We start from the raw sequence: 21891 nt of genomic DNA, 5'->3' as shown, positions 1-21891 counted from the left end.
TGGCCTTGAACCTCACAGTCCCACTGTAAAGCAGCACAATCCACGTTTGAGAGCTGATGACCAGTAGACTAGGGGAGTAAATGCATGGGTCAGGATTGACTACAGATGTGACACAAAGCTGTTGCTCTTTTCATTATTCCACATCCTCGTAGGTGAGGCATGTCTATTCCAGACCCCTAGCTGCTACTAAGACGTGACAGTCTCTGTGCCTTTATTTCAAAAAGCACAACAGATTGCGAGCTTCCTGCTGCCAGACACCATGATGCCTCCTCACCTCATGAAGAGCCACGGCTCCCAGGTGATCCTGCTGGTGTCCGGCTCGGAGCTGGTGCTCTTCACCATTCACGGCCTGCAGCTGGTGGCCTTTCAGGACCACCAGAGGCCCATCACGTCCATGTGGGTGGTGAGTGTGGCCCCTTGCCTGCCTGCTGTCAGCATCGTGGCTCCATGCTTTGGAGCCCGCATCCCTGCCTCACTTGGTTTTTTGTTTCAAGGACCAGACTCGAGTCATCACCTCTTCTTTCGACCTCTCCCTGCGAGTCTACATGTGGAACAAGGAAAATAAATTTCCTGTCCTCAAGAGCTGCTATCATTTGCTGGGTGGGTCTCACAGATGTGCCAGGTAATTGTTTCTGACTTTTTAAATGTTACCTACAAATTGGCCTCTCCTGGCCCCTCAGCAGGAGGATACCATTGGCAAGAATGTGAATGGGACTTTGGGTCTTAGCCCAGCCTGCCTCTCCCTATATGGGGACCTGAGGCAAGTCACTGTTCATATTTAGCCTCTGTTTTTAAAAAAAGATGCTACACTATGCATCATTTGCATTATCTCCTTTAATATACAAAGCCACCACCTGCAGTTAGCATCACCCACATTTTCCAGATGAAGTCAGCGATGTGGGTTTTGCCCAAAGGCCCACAGGGGTGCACAGTGAAGCCAGGGTCAGCCTGGATGCAGCCCTTAGCCTACCTCTGTAACCTGCACAACGCCAGGCCCGTTTACCAAACCTAGGTGGCTGTAGGGGCAAGACTGTAAAAGTTGGAGAGAATGTGATTTTTCTGCTGTGGTTTACAATTAGAATTGGGGATGCAGTGCTTAGTCGCTCAGCCGTGTCTGACTCTGCAACCCCATGGACTGTAGCCCACTAAGCTCCTCTGTCCCTGGGGATTCTCCAGGCAAGAATACTGGAGTGGGTTACCATGCCCGCCTCCAGGGGATCTTTCAACCCAGGGATCAAACCCAGGTCTCCCGCATTGCAGGTGAATTCTTCACTGCCTGAGCCACCAGGGAAGCCCAAGAATACTGGAGTGGGCAGCCTGTCCCTTCCCCAGGGGATCTTCCAGACCCAGGAGTGGAACCGGGGTCTCCTGCATTGCAGGTGGATTCTTCACCAGCTGACCTACCAGGGTAGCCCCTGCAAAGTAAGGACAGGGCTTCCAGATTGTTTCACTGGGTTACTTATGGTAACACCTCCTACTTCATAACCATCAGTTACCTGTCATGAGTTATGGGATTAATTCAGCCTCCTGTGGCAAACATCTTACTGTATTAATAAAAAAAATACAATGCCCCAAACTAAATATTTTTACAATTAAAGATTCCTATAACAAACCTGCTTCCCTAGTAGCTCAGATGGTAAAGCTTCTGCCTGCAATGCAGGAGACCCCGGTTTGATCCCTGGGTCAGGAAGATCCCCTGGAGAAGGAAATGGCAACCCACTCCAGTATAACAAACCTACCTAGTTGCTGAGTTTGAGAGCCATAACATTCCATCTCCACACTGCAGGCCATGAGGGGCTGTATATTTCCTACTAAAGACCCTAGTATGTTGCTTTCTACCCTCCCCTGTGCTCAGGAGAGGTGGCCTTGCTCTGTTCTGTCTGTACCTAGGCCGCAGGCCAGCCTTAGTGAGGCAAGCCCCTCAGGCCAGTGGAGGCCCTGATGACATGCCCCACATCCACTCATGACCCCTCAGTAATGATTTTTTCCCTCCAGTGGCAGGAGACATATGTGCGAACAAACACTTGTTGCCACTGGAAGGAGGCCCCTGAAGAGCTTGCCAGCGATGTTGGTCTCCCAAGATGTGCCTTTTTTTCTTTCCTTTTTTATATGTGCCTTTGAAGAATTCCCTATATCACTACTGAATGGTTAGAACATCTTTTCACTGAAATAACACTGTTGTCAACTTAGTAAGCAAGTAGCACTTCTAGAAACTTCTTTTTTACACGTTTTTAAACACTGCTCTACATGCATCACACAAAGCAGAACACTTTCATTCACTGAAATATTAATTTTGCACAATTAGAAACTTCTTATTTTTCTAATTACTATTTATTTACTTACCTCTGTGCTGGGTCTTCATTGCTGCATGCAGGCTTTTTCCAGTTGCAGTGGCTTCTTGTTGCAGAGCCCAGGCTCTAGAGCATGGGCTTAGTAGTTGTGGCACACGGGCTTTGTTGCCCTGTGGCCTGTTGGGTCTTCCTGGACCAGGGATCAAACATGTGTTCCCTACATTGTTGGCAGGCATATTCTTAACCACTGAGCCCCCAGGGAAGTTCCAGAAACTGCTGTTTTATATGTGTTTTTAAACTGTGCTATTCTGAGGCTTCCCTGGTGGCTCAGCTGGTGAAGAGTTCACCTGCAGTGCAGGAGACCCAGATTTGATCCCTGGATCAGGAAGATTCCCTGGGTAAGGGAATGGCTATTCTTGCCTGGAGGATTCCATGGATAGAGGACCCTGGCGGGCTACAGTCCATGAGGTCGCAAGAGTCAGAGACAACTGAGTGACTAACACACCCATTTTATAGGATGGTAAACACATCCATTCACTGAAATGACACTGTTCTCAATGAGCATAGTACACTTAGAAACATAAATGTGCTTTAATCAGAACCCTGGAATGTATTTCAACCTTGAATTCTGCTCTTTCCCAGTTCATAACAGATTCTTCAGAAATCCTTAGTTGATGCAAGTGGCAAATTCTCTTTAAGGGCTTCACTTGGCAATCATAAACCCAGCAACCTAGCTCTGTGCTGATCCCCACAAGATGGGCAGCTATGGACTGCATTTCATCTATCTTTTCATTACTTTTTAGGAGCTTTTCAGTTTCCTAAAATGTTATGATCTGTGAATACATACTCTGATTTTTCAAAGAAAACAGGTGTGTTAAACATAAATTTAATAGCAAACCTAGCAGCATACCCCTAGGAGAAATAAAACATGTCTACAAAGACTTGTACTTGAATGCTCTTAGCTGATTTATTCAGAACACCCTAAAAGTGCAAACAGTGCAGATGCCCATCAACTGGTAAATGGATAAATCCACTATGGTGCATCCATCCAGGGGAGTTTTATTCAGCCGTAAAGAGGAATGGCATATGACATACATGTAGGTGAACTGCCAACATATTGTGCTGGTGAAAAAAGCCAAATTGTAAGGTCACATATTGAATGATTCCTTTAATGTGGTACATATAGAAAAGGCAAGTCTATAGGAACAGAAGGTTAATTACTGCTGCCCAGGGTTGGGGGTAAGATGGGATTTACTGCAGATGGCTGCACCAGATGTTTTTGGGCCAATAGAAATGTTTTTAAAACTGGGTTTTAGTGATAGTTACAGAGTTCTGCAAATTTACTAAAGATGAGTTGAAGGGGTGGGGGAAGATGAAGAGAAAGTCTGTAAAGAGAAAATGAAAGAAGATAGATGCTAGTTCAACCTTATTTGCTAACAAACCAAGGAGACTGCTGACTGACTGCTTGTATCAGGGAGCAGTTGTTGCCCTGCTCAGCCCCGCCGTAGACCAGCCAGTCCTGCAATTTTCCAACCCAGTCCTTCAGTTTTCTGACACAGTCTGCAAACTGCCACATTCCACTCTTGTTATTAATCTCTTTTTTTGGTGGTTGTTTGCACAAGATGTGGGTTTTTTAATTAATTTATTTTAATTGGAGGCTAATTACTTTATAGTATTGTAGTGGTTTATTAATCTCTTAAGCTGAGTAAGTCATCATGGGATTTACTCTAAGCTGAAAGGTAGTTCATGAAAGCCAAAGCTAGTTTCAGAAGCAATCTATAGACAAAAAGTGGGCTTCTGTGAGAAACTCAGGCAGTTCTGTGTGTGTTTGTTGGTTTGTTTGTTGGTTTGGTTCTCTGTGCACTTGCTCCGTTTTTCTGTGGTGCCGCAGAGCAGCGTTGTGTGTTTGTGGAAACTGAAGGCCCCATTGGCTCCTGCCATTATATCTCCTTCACTGAGACTGGTTAGGAATTGATAGTAATTCTAAATTTTGGAGAAATGACTCTGACCTGCCCAGATTGGATGAGGTACCCCCCACTCCTGTATCAGGAGAAGTTTCCAGAGTAGCTGGAATCATTGTGATTCAGACAGCTACCATCAGGAGAACCTCCAACTGATCACACTCAAGAATGGGAAGATTTTTGCTACTTGATACAAATGAACATAGGTCCTCAAGTCAAAGCCTCAAGTCAAAGCCCAGTATACTCACAGATGGGGTGGACTGGGTGGAAAGCGTACAAGATTGAGCTCCATCTTCGTGTAAAAGCTTTATGACTTAAACATTTGTCCTTTTCCGAAGTTAACATGTAGCATGTCCCTTCCTTCACAGTGGATTTACTCATGTGGAGAGTGACGGTATGACCATTGTAGGCGTGGAAACCAGAAACATCGGAACTAGTATTCTGAGGTCATATTACTTCCAAGTGCAGTGTGGCTAAGATGACAGCATCAGCTGAAGATTGTCACCACAGTTGGTGAGGTGCTTGTCTACATACAGAGACTAAAGTAATTATTGTATCAACATCAGAAAAAGAAGTAATGATTTTCAAATACCTACTGTGGGCCACACAAGTATGTGAGGTGACTTTATTTTTAAATCCTCACCAGAAGCCAGTGAAGTGTAGATATTACTGTCTGTATTTTTCAAAGAAGTTGAGATGTAACAGAAGAGTAGCTAACCCACTGTTAGCCCATTTTTCAGCTATCAAACAAACTGTCCAAGGTTATTTGGATAGTATGTAGCCTAGAGGAGTGAATGCAGACCCTGGGTGCTAGAAAACCCAGGTTTAAAGTACTCAGATTGTAACATAGTTGTTTTTTGTTTTCCAGATATGTAATTAATGAAGTAAATATTTTTTTCATCTTCCTAGTCTGTGTTACTTGCTTTGCTGCTGCTAAGTTGCTTCAGTCGTGTCTGACCCTGTGGGACCCCATAGACGGCAGCCCACCAGGCTCCCCCGTCCCTGGGAGTCTCCAGGCAAGAGCACTGGAGTGGGTTGCCATTTCCTTCTCCAATGCATGAAAGTGAAAAGTGAAAGTGTCGCTCAGCCATGTCCGACTCTTCACGACCCCATGGACTGCAGCCCACCAGGCTCCTCCACCCATGGGATTTTCCAGGCAAGAGCACTGGAGTGGGGTGCCATTGCCTTCTCTATGCATTAGATGCACATTAATAAATAGCTCTGGCCGTCCTACAGATGAGTTCTGCGGCACAGCATTGCATGGCTGCAGGGCACCGTTCTGTGCCTGGTGAAAATGATGCCTCTGGAGTTGGTCCACATGGAAGCCCTGACTGGGTTAGCGGGTCTATCCTTAGAGTTCTTAATTGCAGGCAACAGGAGCAGCAGGCTGGATCACTAAATTCACCAAAAAATGAGTTTATTAGAAAGAGGGTAGCGTAGAGGGGCAGTGTGCAGTCTTGAGAAGTAGGCCTGGCACCATGGGAAGCTGGCAGCAGGTGACAACCAGGGCCGGCTCCAGCAAGGCCTGGCTCCCCGGCTCTGCTGCTCATGTTCCTATTTCCCCTCCAGCTCCACCACACTGCTGCCACCATGCTCCCATCACTGTCACTGAACAGGCATCATTGCCATTATCTGAAAACTTCCCATCTGCCCCTAAGGAAGTGTGACTCTTGAGACTCAGTGGAGTGTGCGTATGGGATTTACTGGCCTGGGTCACATGCCCACACCATCAAGTTCAGGATGGGAGAGTCTGGCCCATTCAGCTTTAATAGTAGGTACTCACAACCAAGATTCATATAGTGAAAAACTCCTCAAAAATAGAAAGTAAACATTAAAAAGCTCCCTACTACATTCTGCTGCTGTAGCTGCCCAGTACCCAATATACCCTACTGCCTGTATTTGCCTTTTAACAATAGTTTTTTGGCCTAACACAGCACCTATATACTATGTAGCCAAGCCCACATGTAGTCGTTTCACCCAGAGGAGAAAATCTAAGGTTTTTCTCTCGTTTAATCTTAAGGTTTATTTTGGAGTTATTTTAAATCTACAGAACATTTGCAGAGATAGTACAGAGGGTTCCCATATGCCCTTTACCCAGTTTCCCTAATGCATTAAATCTTGTATAACTGGTACACTTAAAAACCCAAGGTCTTTGTTAGCTGTGGGAACTGGTTTCAAGGGAGAACTCTTAGGGGTATGAATCTCTCTCTTAGTTCAATCACGATTTTGCTTGATGTTCCAAAACTCATGAACTAAGTACTAATGCATTGTATATGCAGCAGTGGGGAAAGGGGAAGGAGATGAGAAATTAGCTGAAATAAATATACATACATATGATACAGCAGGAAAGGAAACAGCTGTTTGGAGATGAACGGAAAACTTCAGATAAGTTGAGATATAGGAAGGTTTTCTGAAGACACAGGGAAAGGGGTTGGGGTGTCAGCAAGAGATTGGAGATCAGACATGGGAACTCTTGAGTGTGTGGACCCACCTAAGAAACTTGGACACGTGATGGCTGGGAAAGCAGTTCTGGTCATTCCTAGGGGAGGCCAGCTAATCAGGTCCAGGCACTCTGTCCTCAGCTGCCACATTAGGTAAAAACACTGATTAGAAAAGATGTATGCACCCCTATGTTATTGCAGCATTAACAATGGGCAACATATGGAAACCACCTGAATGTCCAGCAATAGATGAATGGATGAAGATGTGGTATATTATATGTAGTGGAATATTAGCCATAAAAAGAAAAATCTTTTGTGAGTTCAGTGTGACAGCATGAAAGGTCCTAGAGGTGATTGCACTAAGTGAAATAAGTCAGAAAGAAAAATGAAGTGATTTTAACTTATACGTGGAATCTAAAAAACAGCAAATGAAAAAAGGAAAACAATAGATACAGAGAAGAAATAGTGATTGCCATAAGGGAGGGGGTGGTAGTTTGAATGCAATAGGTGGAGAGTAAGAGGTACAGACTCCCAGTTACAGTATAAATGAGTCATAAGGATGAAATATACAACATGTGGAATATACTCAGTAATACTGTAATATCTTTGTATGGTGACAAATAACTAGACTTACCATAGGAAACATTTTGTAGAAATATTGAATCACTATGTCGTGCCCCTGGAATTAACGTAGTATTATAGGTCAATTATGCTTCAGTTAAATAAAAGAAAAAAAGATAGTTCTTTGAAAAGATCAATAGAATTGATAAGCCTTTAGCCAAGCTAACTGAAAGAAAATACAAATTAGTAAGATCCAAAATAAAAGAGGGACATTACTACAGATCCTGTGGATATTAGAAGAATAATCAGGAAATACTATGAACAACCATATGTCCACAAAATTTGGTAACCTAGATTACATTGAGCAATTCCTTGAAAAATGCGTCTGCCAAAACTTACACAAGAAGAAAAAGACTGAATAGGCCTGTATCTAATAAATTGAATCAATAATTAAAAACCTTTTAGAACAGCAGCAGGCCCAGATAGGTTCACTGGTGAATTAAAACATTTAAGGAAGAATTTATGCCAATTCTCTACAATCTCTTCCAGAATACAAGATGCAGAAGGGAACCTCCTAACTCTATATGAGGCCAGCATTATTCTAAAACCAAAACCAGATTGTCTTTAATAGACCAGTCTCTCTCATGAATACAAATGCAAATGGTCTCAACAAAATATTAGCGAATCAAAACCGAAATGTATGTAAAGAATTTATTCCAGGTATGCAAGTTTGGTTTACCATCTGGAAATCCATTAATTTACCACATCAACAGGCTAACAAAGAAAAATCACATGACTATATCAATAGATAAAAAGTATTTGACAAAATCCAGCACTCATTCTTTTATAAAATTAGCAAACTAGGAATAGAGGGGAACTCTCAACTTGATAACATCTACAGCTAACATCATACTTAATGGCAAGAAACTAGAAGCTTTTCCACTAAGAGCAGGAACAAGGCCGATGTCCTCTCACCATTCCTTTTCAACATCATACCAGAAGATCTAGGTCATGTGGTAACAACAAAAAAGGGAAATAAAAGTTATACAGGGTGGAAAAGGAAATAAAATGTTCATTTATTACATGATTGTCTATATAGAATAAACAAAAAATTTCTTGAACTAATAAAGTTATTATAGCAAGTTTACAGGATACAAGGTTAATGTACAAAAGGTTATTAACACTTTTATTATACCAACAATAAACATGTAGAATTTTAAATTTAGAATGTGTTACCATTTACATTAACACTCAAAAAATTTAGTTATATGTAAATCTAAGAAAATACATATAAGATCTATATGGGGGAAACTACAAAACTCTGATGAAAGAAATTTAAAAAGAAATACAGGTAGAGATATGTTCATGGCTGGAAAATTCAATTTTGTCAAGATATTCATTGTTCACAACGATTTATAGGTTCAATGCAATTCCTATTAAAATGCCAGCATGTTATTTTGTGGATGTCAGCTAGGTGATACTAAAATATATCTGAAGTGGCAAAAGACCCAGAATCACCAGTACTGACGTTGGAGGATTGACACTGCCCGACTTCACAACTTAAAATAAAGCTCCAGTAACCAAGTGTGGTGTTGGATGGAAAAACAGTCATAGATAATTGAAATAGAATAAAGAACCTTGAAAGAGACTCACATAAATATCACTGTATTTCTGTGAAAATATCACTGATCTTGATGAAATACAAAGGCAGTAAAATGGAGGAAAGATGTGTGCTAAGTCACTTCAGTCGTGTCCGACTCTTTACGACCCCATGGACATATGTACAATTTAAAAATACAAGCAACTTAAAGTATACATGAAGGTATAACAAATAGCTGACTATGGCTCAGATCATGAACTCCTTATTGCCAAATTTAGACTTAAATTGAAGAAAGTAGGGAAAACCACTAGACCATTCAGGTATGACCTAAATCAAATTCCTTATGACTATACAGTGGAAGTGAGAAATAGATTTAAGGGATTAGATCTGATAGACAGAGTGCCTGATGAACTATGGATGGAGGAGGTTGATGACATTGTACAGGAGACAGGAATCAAGCCCATCCCCATGGAAAAGAAATGCAAAAAAGCAAAATGGCTGTCTGAGGAGGCCTTACAAATAACTGTGAAAAGAAGAGAAGCGAAAAAGCAAAGGAGAAAAGGAAAGATATACCCATTTGAATGCAGAGTACCAAAGAAGAGCAAGGAGAGATAAGAAAGCCTTCCTCAGTGATCAATGCACAGAAATAGAGGAAAACAATAGAATGGGAAAGACTAGAGAATCCCTTCAAGAAAATTTAGAGATACCGAGGGAACATTTCATGCAAAGATGAGCACAATAAAGGACAGAAATGGTATGGACCTAACAGAAGCAGAAGATATTAAGAAGAGATGGCAAGAATACACAGAAGAACTGTACAAAAAAGATCTTCATGACCCAGATAATCACGATGGTGTGATCACTCACCTAGAGCCAGACATCCTGGAATGTGAAGTCAAGTGGGCCTTAGAAAGCATCACTACGAACAAAGCTAGTGGAGGTGATGGAATTCCAGTTGAGCTACTAAAAATCCTGAAAGATGATGCTGTGAAAGTGCTGCACTCAATATGTCAGTAAATTTGGAAAACTCAGCAGTGGCCACAGGACTGGAAAAGGTCAGTTTTCATCCAAATCCCAAAGAAAGGCAATTCCAAAGAATACTCAAACTCCCACACAGTTGCACTCATCTCACACGCTAGTAAAGTAATGCTCAAAATTCTCCAAGCCAGGCTTCAGCAATACATGAACCATGAACTTCCAAATGTTCAAGCTGATTTTAGAAAAGGCAGAGGAACCAGAGAACAAATTGCCAACATCCACTGGATCATTGAAAAAGCAAGAGAGTTCCAGAAAAACATCTATTTCTGCTTTATTGACTATGCCAAAGCCTTTGACTGTGTGGATCACAATAAATTGTGGAAAATTCAAGAGATGGGAATACCAGACCACCTGACCTGCCTCTTGAGAAACCTGTCTGCAGGTCAAGAAGCAACAGTTAGAACTGGACATGGAACAATAGACTGGTTACAAATTGGTAAAGGAGTATGTCAAGGCTGTATATTGTCACCCTGCTTATTTAACTTATATGCAGAGAACATCATGAGAAACGCTGGGCTGGAGGAAGCACAGGTTGGAATCAAGATTGCCGGGAGAAATATCAATAACCTCAGATATGCAGACGATACCACCTTTATGGCAGAAAGTGAAGAACTAAAGAGCCTCTTGATGAAAGTGAAAGAGGAGAGTGAAAGAGTTGGCTTAAAGCTCAACATTCAGAAAACTAAGATCATGGCATCTGGTCCCATCACTTCATGGCAAACAGATGGGGAAATAGTGTTTTTATTTTGGGAGGCTCCAAAAACACTGCAGATGGTGATTGCAGCCACGAAATTAAAAGACGCTTACTCCTTGGAAGGAAAGTTACAACCAACCTAGACAGCATATTGAAAAGCAGAGACATTACTTTCTCAACAAAGGTCTGTCTAGTCAAAGCTATGGTTTTTCCAGTATGGACATGAGAGTTAGACTATAAAGAAGGCTGAGCACTGAAGAATTGATGCTTTTGAACTGTGGTGTTGGAGAAGACTCTTGAGAGTCCCTTGGATTGCAAGGAGATCCAACCAGTCCATCCTAAGGGAGATCAGTCCTGGGTGTTCATTGGAAGGACTGATGTTGAAGCTGAAACTCCAATACTTTGGTCATCTGATGCAAAGAGCTGACTCATTGGAAAAGACCCTGATGCTGGGAATGATTGAGGACAGGAGAAGAAGGGGATGACAGAGGATGAAATGGTTGGATGGCATCACCGACTCAATAGACATGGGTTTGGATAGACTCCAGCACTTGGTGATGGACAGGGAGGCCTGGCGTGCTGCAGTTCATGGGGTCACAAAGAGTTGGACACAACTGAGCAACTAAACTGAAGTGAACTTGCCTAATATTAAACAGTAAAATATCCAGAATCTGTGTCTATTTCACTGTAGAGCCTAAAGAAGTAATAAAGACATGCAACTTAATCCCAAGGGCTTTCAAGAAGTGAGGTGCATTTGCTCTGCCATCACCCAGCAAATATATCATGAGAATATATCGTATTTGAATAGCATGTATCTTTAAACATAGAATTGGCAGATAAGTCATGGTTAAATAGGATAATATATCCAAGCCCATGAAGTCACCTTGATATGTTTTCTGATTGCTGGATCCTTTTTCTGTCCCACAAGCACATTTCAAACTAGAACTATGGAGTTTTAGTTTCAAAGAATTTAAAGTTGAAAAGGACCTTAGAGATGATTTAGTCATTTTCATATTATAGCCTTGCAAAAACCAAGGTCTAGGAATGGAAACAGACTTGTTTGGAGACCTAGGATGTTAGTAGAAGAGCTAAGAAGAGAATCTGAGTAATAATTTAAACAAATTTAATTATTATATAGTCATAAAGTAATATTTAAAACAAAATTAACTACAATGCCAACTATTACCACTTGGGGGTGTCTGCAATATCCTCTGTACATATATTGTCTTATTTAATCTCTATATAGATTGTCTTGTTAAAGCAGTGTTTTGATATAAGTGTTATTATCTCTATCTTGGGTAAAAGAAGAGTTTCTAAATCCAGGATTACACAGGTAATGCATGGCCAGACCTAGATTTGATCAAGTTCCCTTAAAGAATCATTATTTTGCCAACAAAGATCCGTATAATCAAAGTTATGGTTTTTCCAGTAGTCATGTATGGATGTGAGAGTTGGACCATAAAGAAGGCTTAGTGCTGAAGAATTGATGCTTTTGAACTGTGGTGTTGGAGGGGACTCTTGAGAGTCCCTTGGACTGCAAGGAGATCAAACCAGTCAATCCTAAAGGAAATCAGTCCTGAATATTCACTGGAAAGACTGATGCTGAAGCTCCAGTACTTTGGGCACCTGATGCAAACAGCAGACCCTGATGCTGGGAAAGATTGAAGGCAGGAGGAGAAGTGGGTAACAGAGAATGAGATGGTTGGATGGCATCACCAACTGAATGGACATAAGTTTGAGCAAGCTCTGGGAAACGGTGAAGAACAGAAAGCCTTGGTGTGCTGCAGTCCCCGGGGTCACAAAGAGCCGAACATGACTGAGTGACTGAACAACAATGAACTACTAAAGAATCAAGACTCTAAGTTTTTCCTACTATATCATTATTTTCAAACTAACTTTTTACAAAATTATTTTATTATTCATATTTTATTTATTTTCTGACCCTGCCACATGGTATGTGGGATGTTAGTTCCCTGACCAGGGATCAAACCTGCATCCCCTGCATTGGAAGCATGCAGTCTTAACCACCAGACCATCAGGGAAGTTCCTCAAACTAACTTTTATTCATGCTATTAAAACTATAGAAAAACAATTGAAAATGACATCAATGAGAAAAAAAACAAATTAAGAGAAATATATGCATGCTACCATCAATATCACAAAGAGCTCTATAATGGCTAAGCTTTATTCTGGTCTCAAGGAAAAGTCTGAATGGAAATAATATATGCACTGCATATTACCACTTCAAGTTGTAAATATATGGAATCATCTGGAAAAACTAATGCTCTAGTCTCTCTTTTGTAGGAGATATTTGTTGATTTTCTTCTAGACATTTCATTTTTATGTTCAATTGTATAGTCTTTTTTTTTTTTTAACTTGTCCCAATGGTTTTTTATAATGCTTTCTTGGGTCACAGCAATAACAGAAGGAGACACAGATGTGTTTTGTGTTGGACCTTTCACGGAACTCCTCACGCACAGTGGCACTGGTCACCAGAAGGGCATTTGAGGAAAATACCCAGTTGTTTTTTGAAGCTTAACCAAAAACTTCTTCAAGGCTGCTTTCTCTTTATCAATCTCCCTGAATCGCATATTTAGAGCCTGCTGGAGTTTTTGAAGGTAGATCCTGGTTCTCTTCTCCTCTCCAAGGTTGTACACAAGGGCCTTCCGCAGGTATAGAGGATCTCCTGCTTTTATTGTGCACTTCTTCACTGTGTAGCCCATTCCACCCATGTTCAAACTTCGGTAGAAGTCCAAAATGAGAGTAGGACTGCCTGTTACTGTCTCAGTCAAATGATTCTCCTCTGGTTTGGAATATTAGAACCATGACACCATGGGAACAGAGGCTCACAGAATCTTGGAGCTGAGTGGCATCAGAGATACACTTAGCTCAAACCCTTATATTTATTGATCAGAAGTTTTTAAGCTTGCATATTAGTTTAGAAATACAAATGAATACTTCAATGGACCAGAATGGCAACAGGATGGCTGCTGTCATTTTGCGCTTACATTTAGGTTGAATGGTAAGTGCGTTTCAGTTCATTTCAGTTCAGTCGCTCAGTCATGTCTGACTCTTTGCGATCCCATGGACTGCAGCACACCAGGCTTCCCTGTCCATCACCACTCTCAGAGTTTACCCAAATTCATGTCCACTGAGTCGTGATGCCATCCAACCATCTCATTAGGTGTTTCCTAATTAGGACTTTAGGACTTCCCCAGTAGCTCAGTGGTAAAGAACCCTTCTGCAACGCAGGAGCTGCAGGAGACATGTGTTCGATCCCTGGGTCAGGAAGAGTCCCTAGAGGAGGGCATGGCAACCTACTATAATATTCTTGCCTGGAGAATCCCATGGACAAAGGAGCCTGGAGGCCTACAGTCCATAGAGTCGCAAAGAGTCAGACACAACTGAAGCGACTAAGCACGCACGCCATCAGGACCAGACTGTTCATGGACAAAGAAAAAGAGGAAAACTCAATAATTCAGTTTAGTTTCTGAAGCTATTTGTCATTTCTTTATATACCCACTTGAAGTTGCTAAATAATTGAGATTTTGTCATTTGTTTAGGTATTAGATTAGACTTAAAGAACTTCCTCACGAACTGTCTACTCTTAATATAAGGACAGGAAACAGCAAAATATACATATGTGCCACAAAAAAACCCCACAGACAATATAAACTAAGAGTGAATAAAGTGACAGAGATAGGGAGGGGTAAGCGGAAAGGATGGGGAAATGGTAACAGAGGAATAGGAATAGGAAGAGAGGCACTTTGAATATAAGTTTAATTGTTCTTAACATTTAGAAATGTGTTAACTTTATGTGTTCAAAAATAATTAAAAAAGGATCGGGGGTGGTGCCAACATATGTATATTCTAGGAGTGAGTAAGAAGTGAGTATGTTATGGATAAAGAAACCCTCATTCTCTCTGTAGGAGAAAGAAACTAAAAATAAAGGAAGAAGGCTATAATGTACTCTGTGGTGCTGAAGTAAGAATTAGAGGTGGCAGTATAAAATTATGGTTCTATCACTCAGTTTGAATTTATGATTCTATGAATTAGCTGAATTCATGGTTCTATGAATCAGTATGAATTCTTATGAAGACTAGCCCCTTAGAAAAACTCTGGTCTCCAAACATGTCTTTGAGACTTGGGACTTCGTGACCCTCTCCAAAATGACTTGAGCCTCATTGATTCCTAGCCTCAAAATTCTGGAATTTGCAGATTACAGGTTACATGTCCCCCCTCTTTCGGTTTTAGCTATGATTTTTACCTAAGACTTGATATGCTATTTTATTCTTTTTAACCTTGTTATAAGCAGACACATGCATAACTCCTCCAGACTTGTTTAGTCAAGGCAGAAAACCTGAACAATGTGGAATTTTCCTAAGTAAGAAAGCAAGCACATTTTTTCCTAACAGGAAAATTTTACTAGTTTTCTTTGTTAAATTGAGGTAAAATTGACATATAACATTATACTAGTTTCAGATGTACAACATAATGACTTCGTATTGCTCTATATTGAAACACAATAAAAGTCTAGTTAATATCCATCCCCATACTAGTTACAATATCTTTCTCTTGTGATGAGGACTTTTAAGACCTACTCTCTGACCAACTTTCCAATATGCAATACAGTATTAACTATAGTCAACCATACTGAACATCACAAGCCCATGATTTATTAAATAACTGTGGTTTGCACACTCTGATCCCCTTCACCAATTTCACTCCTGTAACTTCCTGACTCTGCCAGCCACCATTTTTTTGTCTGTATTTACGTGCAAAAAATATCTTAAGGACCTAGATAACCCGATGGTGTGACCACTCACCCAGAGCCAGACATCCTGGAATGTGAAGTCAAGTGGCCTTAGGAAGCACCACTATGAACAAAGCTAGTAGAGGTGATGGAATTCCAGTTGATCTACTTCAAATCCTAAAAGATGATGCTGTTAAGGTGCTGCACTCAATATGCCAGCAAATTTGGAAGACTCAGCGGTGGTTACAGGACTGAAAAAGGTCAGTTTTCATTCCAATCCCAAAGAAAAGCAATGGCAAACAATGTTCAAACTACTGCACAATTGCACTCATCTCACATGCCAGCAAAGTAATGCTCAAAATTCTCCAATGGAGGCTTCAACAGTACATGAACCGAGAACTTCCAGATGGTCAAGTTGAATTTAGAAAAGGCAGAGGAACCAAAGATCAAACTGCCAACATCCACTGGATCATAGAAAAAACAAGAGAATTCCAGAAAAATATCTATTTTTGCTTTTATTGATTACACCAAGTTCTTTGACTGTGGATCACAACAAACTGTGGAAAATTCTTAAAGAGATGGGAATACCAGACCACCTGACTTGCCTCCGGAGAATTCTGTATGCAGGTCAAGAAGTAACAGTTAGAACTGGACATGGAACAACAGACTGGTTCCAAATCAGGAAAGGAGTATGCCAAGGCTGTATATTGTCACCCTGCTTATTTAACTTCTATGCAGAGTACATCATGAGAAATGCTGGGCTGGATGAAGCACAAGCTGGGATCAAGATTGCCGGGAGAAATATCAATAACCTCAGATATGCAGATGACACCACCCTTATGGCAGAAAGCAAAGAGGAATTAAAGAGCCTCTTGATGAAAGTGAAAGAGGAAAGTGAGAAAGCTGGCTGAAAACTCAGCATTCAAAAAGCAAAGATCATGGCAGCCAGTCCCAACACTTTGTGGCAAATAGATGGGGAAACAATGGAAACAGTGAGAGACTTTATTTTGGGGGGCTCCAAAATCACTGCAGATGGTGACTGTAGCCATGAAATTAAAAGACGCTTGCTCCTTGGAAGAAAAGCTATGACCAACCTAGACAGCATGCTAAAAAGCAGAGACATTGCTTTGCCAACAAAGGTTGGTCTTGTCAAAGCTATGGTTTTTCCAGTAGTCATGTATGGATGTGAGAGTTGGACCATGAACAAAGCTAAGTCCAAAAAACTGATGCTTTTGAACTGTAGTATTGAAGAAGACTCTTGAGAGTCCCTTGAACTGCAAGGAGATCCAGCCAGTCCATCCTAAGGAAATCAGTCATGCATGTTCATTGGAAGGACTGATGCTGAAGCTGAAGCTGCAATACTTGGGTCATCCTGACGCTGGGAAAGATTGCGGGCAGGAGGAGAAGCGGGTGACAGAGGATGAGATGGTTGGATGTCATCACCAACTGAATGAACATGAGTTTGAGCAAGCTCTGGGAAATGGTGAAGGACAGAAAGCCTGGTGTGCTGCAGTTCATGGGGTCACAAAGAGTCAGACATGACTGAACGACTGAACTGAAGTGAATTGAATTTATGTGCTCAGTTTTTGTTTTTGTGTTGTTTCATTTTTAGATTCCACATATAAGTGGCATTTTATAGTATTTGTCTTTCTCTGACTTAGTTCATTTAGCAAAATGTCTTTAAGGTCCATTCAGTAGTCTCAAATGGCTTCAGTTCAGTTCAGTTGCTTAGTTGTGTCTGACTCTTTGTAACTCCATGGACTGAAGCATGCCAGGCTTCCCTGTCCATCACCAACTCCTGGAGCTTGCTCAAACTCATGTCCATTCAGTTGGTGATGCCATCCAACCATCTCATCCTCTGTCACCCCCTTCTCCTGCCCTCAGTCTTGCCCAGCATAAGGGTCTTTTCCAATGAGTCAGTTGTTCACATTAGGTGGACAAAATATTGGAGTTTCAGCTTCAGCATCAGTCCTTCCAATGAATATTTAGGACTAATTTCCTTTAGGATTGACTGGTTAGATCTCCTTGCAGTCCAAGGGCACTCCAAAAAAATAAATATAACTGAAAAAAAAAAGAGTCTTCTCCAACACCACAGTTCAAAGGCATCAGTTCTTTGGCACTCAGCTTTGTTTATGGTCCAACTCTCACATCCATACATGACTACTGGAAAAACCATAGCTTTGACAAGACCAATCTTTGTTGGCAAAGCAATGTCTCTGCTTTTTAGCATGCTGTCTAGGTTGGTCATAGCTTTTCTTCCAAGGAGCAAGCGTCTTTTAATTTCATGGCTACAGTCACCATCTGCAGTGATTTTGGAGCCCCCCAAAATAAAGTCTCTGTTTCCATTGTTTCCCCATCTATTTGCCACAAAGTGTTGGGACTGGCTGCCATGATCTTTGCTTTTTGAATGCTGAGTTTTCAGCCAGCTTTCTCACTTTCCTCTTTCACTTTCATCAAGAGGCTCTTTAATTCCTCTTTGCTTTCTGCCATAAGGGTGGTGTCATCTGCATATCTGAGGTTATTGATATTTCTCCCGGCAATCTTGATCCCAGCTTGTGCTTCATCCAGCCCAGCATTTCTCATGATGTACTCTGCATAGAAGTTAAATAAGCAGGGTGACAATATACAGCCTTGGCATACTCCTTTCCTGATTTGGAACCAGTCTGTTGTTCCATGTCCAGTTCTAACTGTTACTTCTTGACCTGCATACAGAATTCTCCGGAGGCAAGTCAGGTGGTCTGGTATTCCCATCTCTTTAAGAATTTTCCACAGTTTGTTGTGATCCACAGTCAAAGAACTTGGTGTAATCAATAAAAGCAAAAATAGATATTTTTCTGGAATTCTCTTGTTTTTTCTATGATCCAGTGGATGTTGGCAGTTTGATCTTTGGTTCCTCTGCCTTTTCTAAATTCAACTTGACCATCTGGAAGTTCTCGGTTCATGTACTGTTGAAGCCTCCATTGGAGAATTTTGAGCATTACTTTGCTGGCATGTGAGATGAGTGCAATTGTGCAGTAGTTTGAACATTGTTTGCCATTGCTTTTCTTTGGGATTGGAATGAAAACTGACCTTTTTCAGTCCTGTAACCACCGCTGAGTCTTCCAAATTGCTGGCATATCGAGTGCAGCACTTTAACAGCATGATCTTTTAGGATGATTTCCTCAAATGGCATGATTTTCTTCTTTTCATGGCTTAATAATATCTGTATTATATATATACACACATACATGACATTTTCTTTATCCATTCAAGTTGAGGGACACTTGTTTCCATGTCCTAGCAACTGTGAATACCATTGCAATGAACATGGGGATGCAGATATCTCTTTGGAATAGTGAGTTCACTGTCTTCAGAAAAATACCCAGAAGTGGAATTATCGCATCATATGATAGTTCTCTACTTAATTTTTTTGAGGGACCCCCGTACTGTTTTCCATAGTTGTTGTACCAATCTACATTCCTACCAACATGCACAAAGATTCCCTTTTCTCCACATTCTTGTCAACACCTCATACTAGCCATTCTAATAGGTATGAGGTGATATCTTTGGAGTTTTTCATACTTTCCTAGTAATTAATGATGTTGAGCATCCTTTAATGTCTCTCTTGACAATTTGTATGTCTTCTTTGGGAAACTATTCAGGTTTCTGTGCATTTTTAAATCAGAATACTTCTTTTTGCTAGTTGTATGAGTTCCTTATATATTTTAGATATTAATTCCTTATCAGATAGATGGTTTGCAAATATTTTCTCTCATTGTGTAGGCTGCCTTTTCATTTTGTTCACTGCTTCTTTGGCTGTGCAAAAGCATTTTAGTTTCCACGTTTTTCCTGGTTCATTTTAATCAGTGTGATGCTGCTGTTGATGCTAAGTCTCCTCAGTCATGTTTGACTCTTTGCAACTCTATGGACTATAGCCCACCAGGCTCCTCTGTCCTTGGGATTCTACAGGCAAGAACACTGGAGTGAGTTGCCACACCCTCCTCTGGGGATCTTCTTGACCCAGGGATCAAACCTGTTTCTCCCACATTACAGGCAGATTCTTTACTGTCTTGAGCCACCAGGAAGAATTGTCTTAAATATAAATCAATCTCAAAACCAACGTTCTTTTTGATACTGAATAGTGTGGAGAAAACCTTTTATCTGTGCATTAAAAATTGCATATTTTAATAAATGCTGGAGAGGGTGCGAAGAAAAAGGAACCCTCTTACCCTGTTAGTGGGAATGCAAACTAGTACAGTCACTGTGGAGAATAGTGTGGAGATTGCTTAAAAAACTGGAAACAACTGCCATACAACCCAGCAATCCCACTGCTGGGCATACACACCAAGGAAACCAGAACTTAAAGAGACACGTGTAACCCAATCTTCACTGCAGCACTGTCTACAATAGCCAGGACATGGAAGCAACCTAGATGCCCATCGGCAGACGAGTGAATAAGAAAGTTGTGGTACATATACACAATGGAAAATTAATCAGCCATTAAAAAGAAGGCATTTGAATCAGTTCTAATGAGGTGGATGAAACTGGAGCCTATTATACAGAGTGAAGTAAGTCAGAAAGAAAAACACCAATATACTAATGCATATATATGGAATTCAGAAAGATGCTAATGATGACTCTATATGCAAGACAGCAAAAGAGACACAGATGTAAAGAACAGTCTTTTGGACTCTGTGGGAGAAGGTGAGCGTGGGATGATTTGAGAGGGTAGCGTTGAAACGTGTATATTATCATATGTGAAGTGGATCACCGGTCCAGGTTCAATGCATGAGAGAGGGTGCTCAGGGCTGGTGGTGCACTGGGATGACCCTGGAGGATGGGATGGAGAGGGAGGTGGGAAGGGGGTTCTGGATGGGGAACACATGTACGCCCATGGCTGATTCATGTCAATGCATGGCAAAAACCACTACAATATTGTAAAGTAATTAGTCTCCAATTAAAATAAATAAAATTTTTTAAAAATCACATGTTTTCATGTGAAAAATGTAAAAAACAAAGGACTTGTTATGTTCTCCATTATCTTATTTTTTATATCCATTTCTGTTTTGTATATATAAATGGTAAAACATTTATAAGATTTACAGTAGGGGGAAATATGGGGAAATATCAATAATATTTTTAAAATAGATGGAATCCCCTTGATTGCTTCATCTAGGGTAAAGGTGCAAGTTTATGCTGTGGAATTTGGATACATAAATCATCTGAGACAACATATGAAGATGCAGGTGCAACGACTGATGGGAACATTGCTTTAGTGCTCGTTGTTCATTGTAGTTTTGCACAGTTTACTGCACTATGCATTACTAATGAGGAGCAATGCAATCACACATTGCAATAAACTATTTATTATGTATGTTTGTTTATGTTTTCAGTTTGTTCAACTTAAATTCAAAGGACTGAATAATAATCAGTCTAAGACAGTCAACTTGAAAAGGGGATAATACATTTTGTAAAGCATTTCCTGTATGGAATTTTTCTCAGTTGGCCCCATTTTGTTATGATCATGAAACCTACCTGCATAACCTTCACTACAAAAAAAAAATCACATAATAGAATACAACAGGACATCCACAACCATATTCCATCATGTTGTGATTCGGTAAGATTGTAAGAAGTAAGGTAGAAAATTAGTTATAAATCTGTAATCATAAAAAAATACAAGAAGGGAATTTTTGTTGAAATAAATAGGCCAAAAGAACCCTCACATCAGCTCTGCTTCTCTTAGAGGAAAGACTGTGAAACTGTCATCTTGAGGGATAATCTGACTTAACCAATGACTAACGCTTGACAGCTGTCATTAAAATAGATTTTAACAAGGCAAGGAAACATAGTTGCTTATGAGCAGCAAGAAATATGTAGTTTCACTAAAGTGCCACCTTTGGAAAGGGATGAATATACAATGTGAGGATTTTGATGATGGATGTACATTTTGTGTACATTAGTACATTATTTATGTAACCCTATCTTCAATTCAGATGTGAAGAAGTCCCTTCTGGTCACTTTATTATGCCATGTGTGTATATCAGGCATAGATTAAATGATCTTTTGTAAAACTCCACACTAGTTGAAGCAGAGGCCTTTTTTAGTCCCTGTGCTTGCTTGCTCAGTCATGCCCGACTCTTTGCTGCCCCATGGACTGTAGCCCACCAGGTTCCTCTGTCCAGGGCAATTCTCCAGGCAAGAATACCAGAAGGGGTTGCCATTCCCTTCACCAGCGGATCTTCCCAACCCAGGGATCAAGCCCAGGCCTCCTCATTGCAGGCAGATTCTTTACCATCTAGGCCACCAGGGGAGCCCAAGGAAACGAGTGGGTAGCCTATCCCTTCTCCAGGGGAACTTCCCGACCCAGGAATTGAACTGGGATCTCTTACATTGCAGACGGATTCCTTACCAGCTGAGCTACCAGGGAAGCCCCCTTTAAGCCCTAGAATGATATAATGAATAAAAAATGGAGCCTACCTGAGTCTTGGAAATTGTACAATTTTGAAGAATTATTTAAAAAATGATTCCTCCTAAGTATTCATTAGTTTCAGCTATGTTACCTGGACATTA

General features: G+C 40.8%; 1 protein-coding gene and 2 long non-coding RNA genes across 6 annotated transcripts in view; 2 read left to right on the top strand and 1 right to left on the bottom strand.

Moving 5' to 3' along the window:
- The window catches only part of CDK20 (cyclin dependent kinase 20), a 45021-nt gene extending 39863 nt beyond the window's left edge, over positions 1-5158 (top strand). For all 4 annotated transcript variants that reach the window (XM_070459374.1, XM_070459373.1, XM_020899646.2 and 1 more), the window contains 3 exons: positions 225-403; positions 495-622; positions 4621-5158. In XM_070459374.1, coding sequence (XP_070315475.1) covers positions 225-403; positions 495-622; positions 4621-4729 — 416 coding nt within the window. In that variant the 3' untranslated portion in view covers positions 4730-5158. The remainder of the gene's footprint in view (positions 1-224; positions 404-494; positions 623-4620) is intronic.
- Positions 3234-4624, bottom strand: LOC110140962 (uncharacterized). The gene is made up of 2 exons (XR_002314934.2): positions 4501-4624; positions 3234-3413 (listed from the first exon to the last, which is right to left on the bottom strand). It is a non-coding gene; the product is annotated as an uncharacterized lncRNA (long non-coding RNA).
- Positions 5159-13309: 8151 nt separating the features above from the next.
- On the top strand, positions 13310-20692 carry LOC139032417 (uncharacterized). Its single transcript, XR_011484957.1, has 2 exons — positions 13310-13608; positions 20495-20692. It is a non-coding gene; the product is annotated as an uncharacterized lncRNA (long non-coding RNA).
- The last annotated feature ends 1199 nt before the right edge of the window (positions 20693-21891 follow it).

This window comes from Odocoileus virginianus, chromosome 31 (assembly GCF_023699985.2).
Source record: "Odocoileus virginianus isolate 20LAN1187 ecotype Illinois chromosome 31, Ovbor_1.2, whole genome shotgun sequence".
Lineage (NCBI taxonomy): Eukaryota > Metazoa > Chordata > Mammalia > Artiodactyla > Cervidae > Odocoileus > Odocoileus virginianus.
Note: the sequence above shows the minus strand (reverse complement) of the source record. Positions and strands in the feature narration are given on the sequence as shown.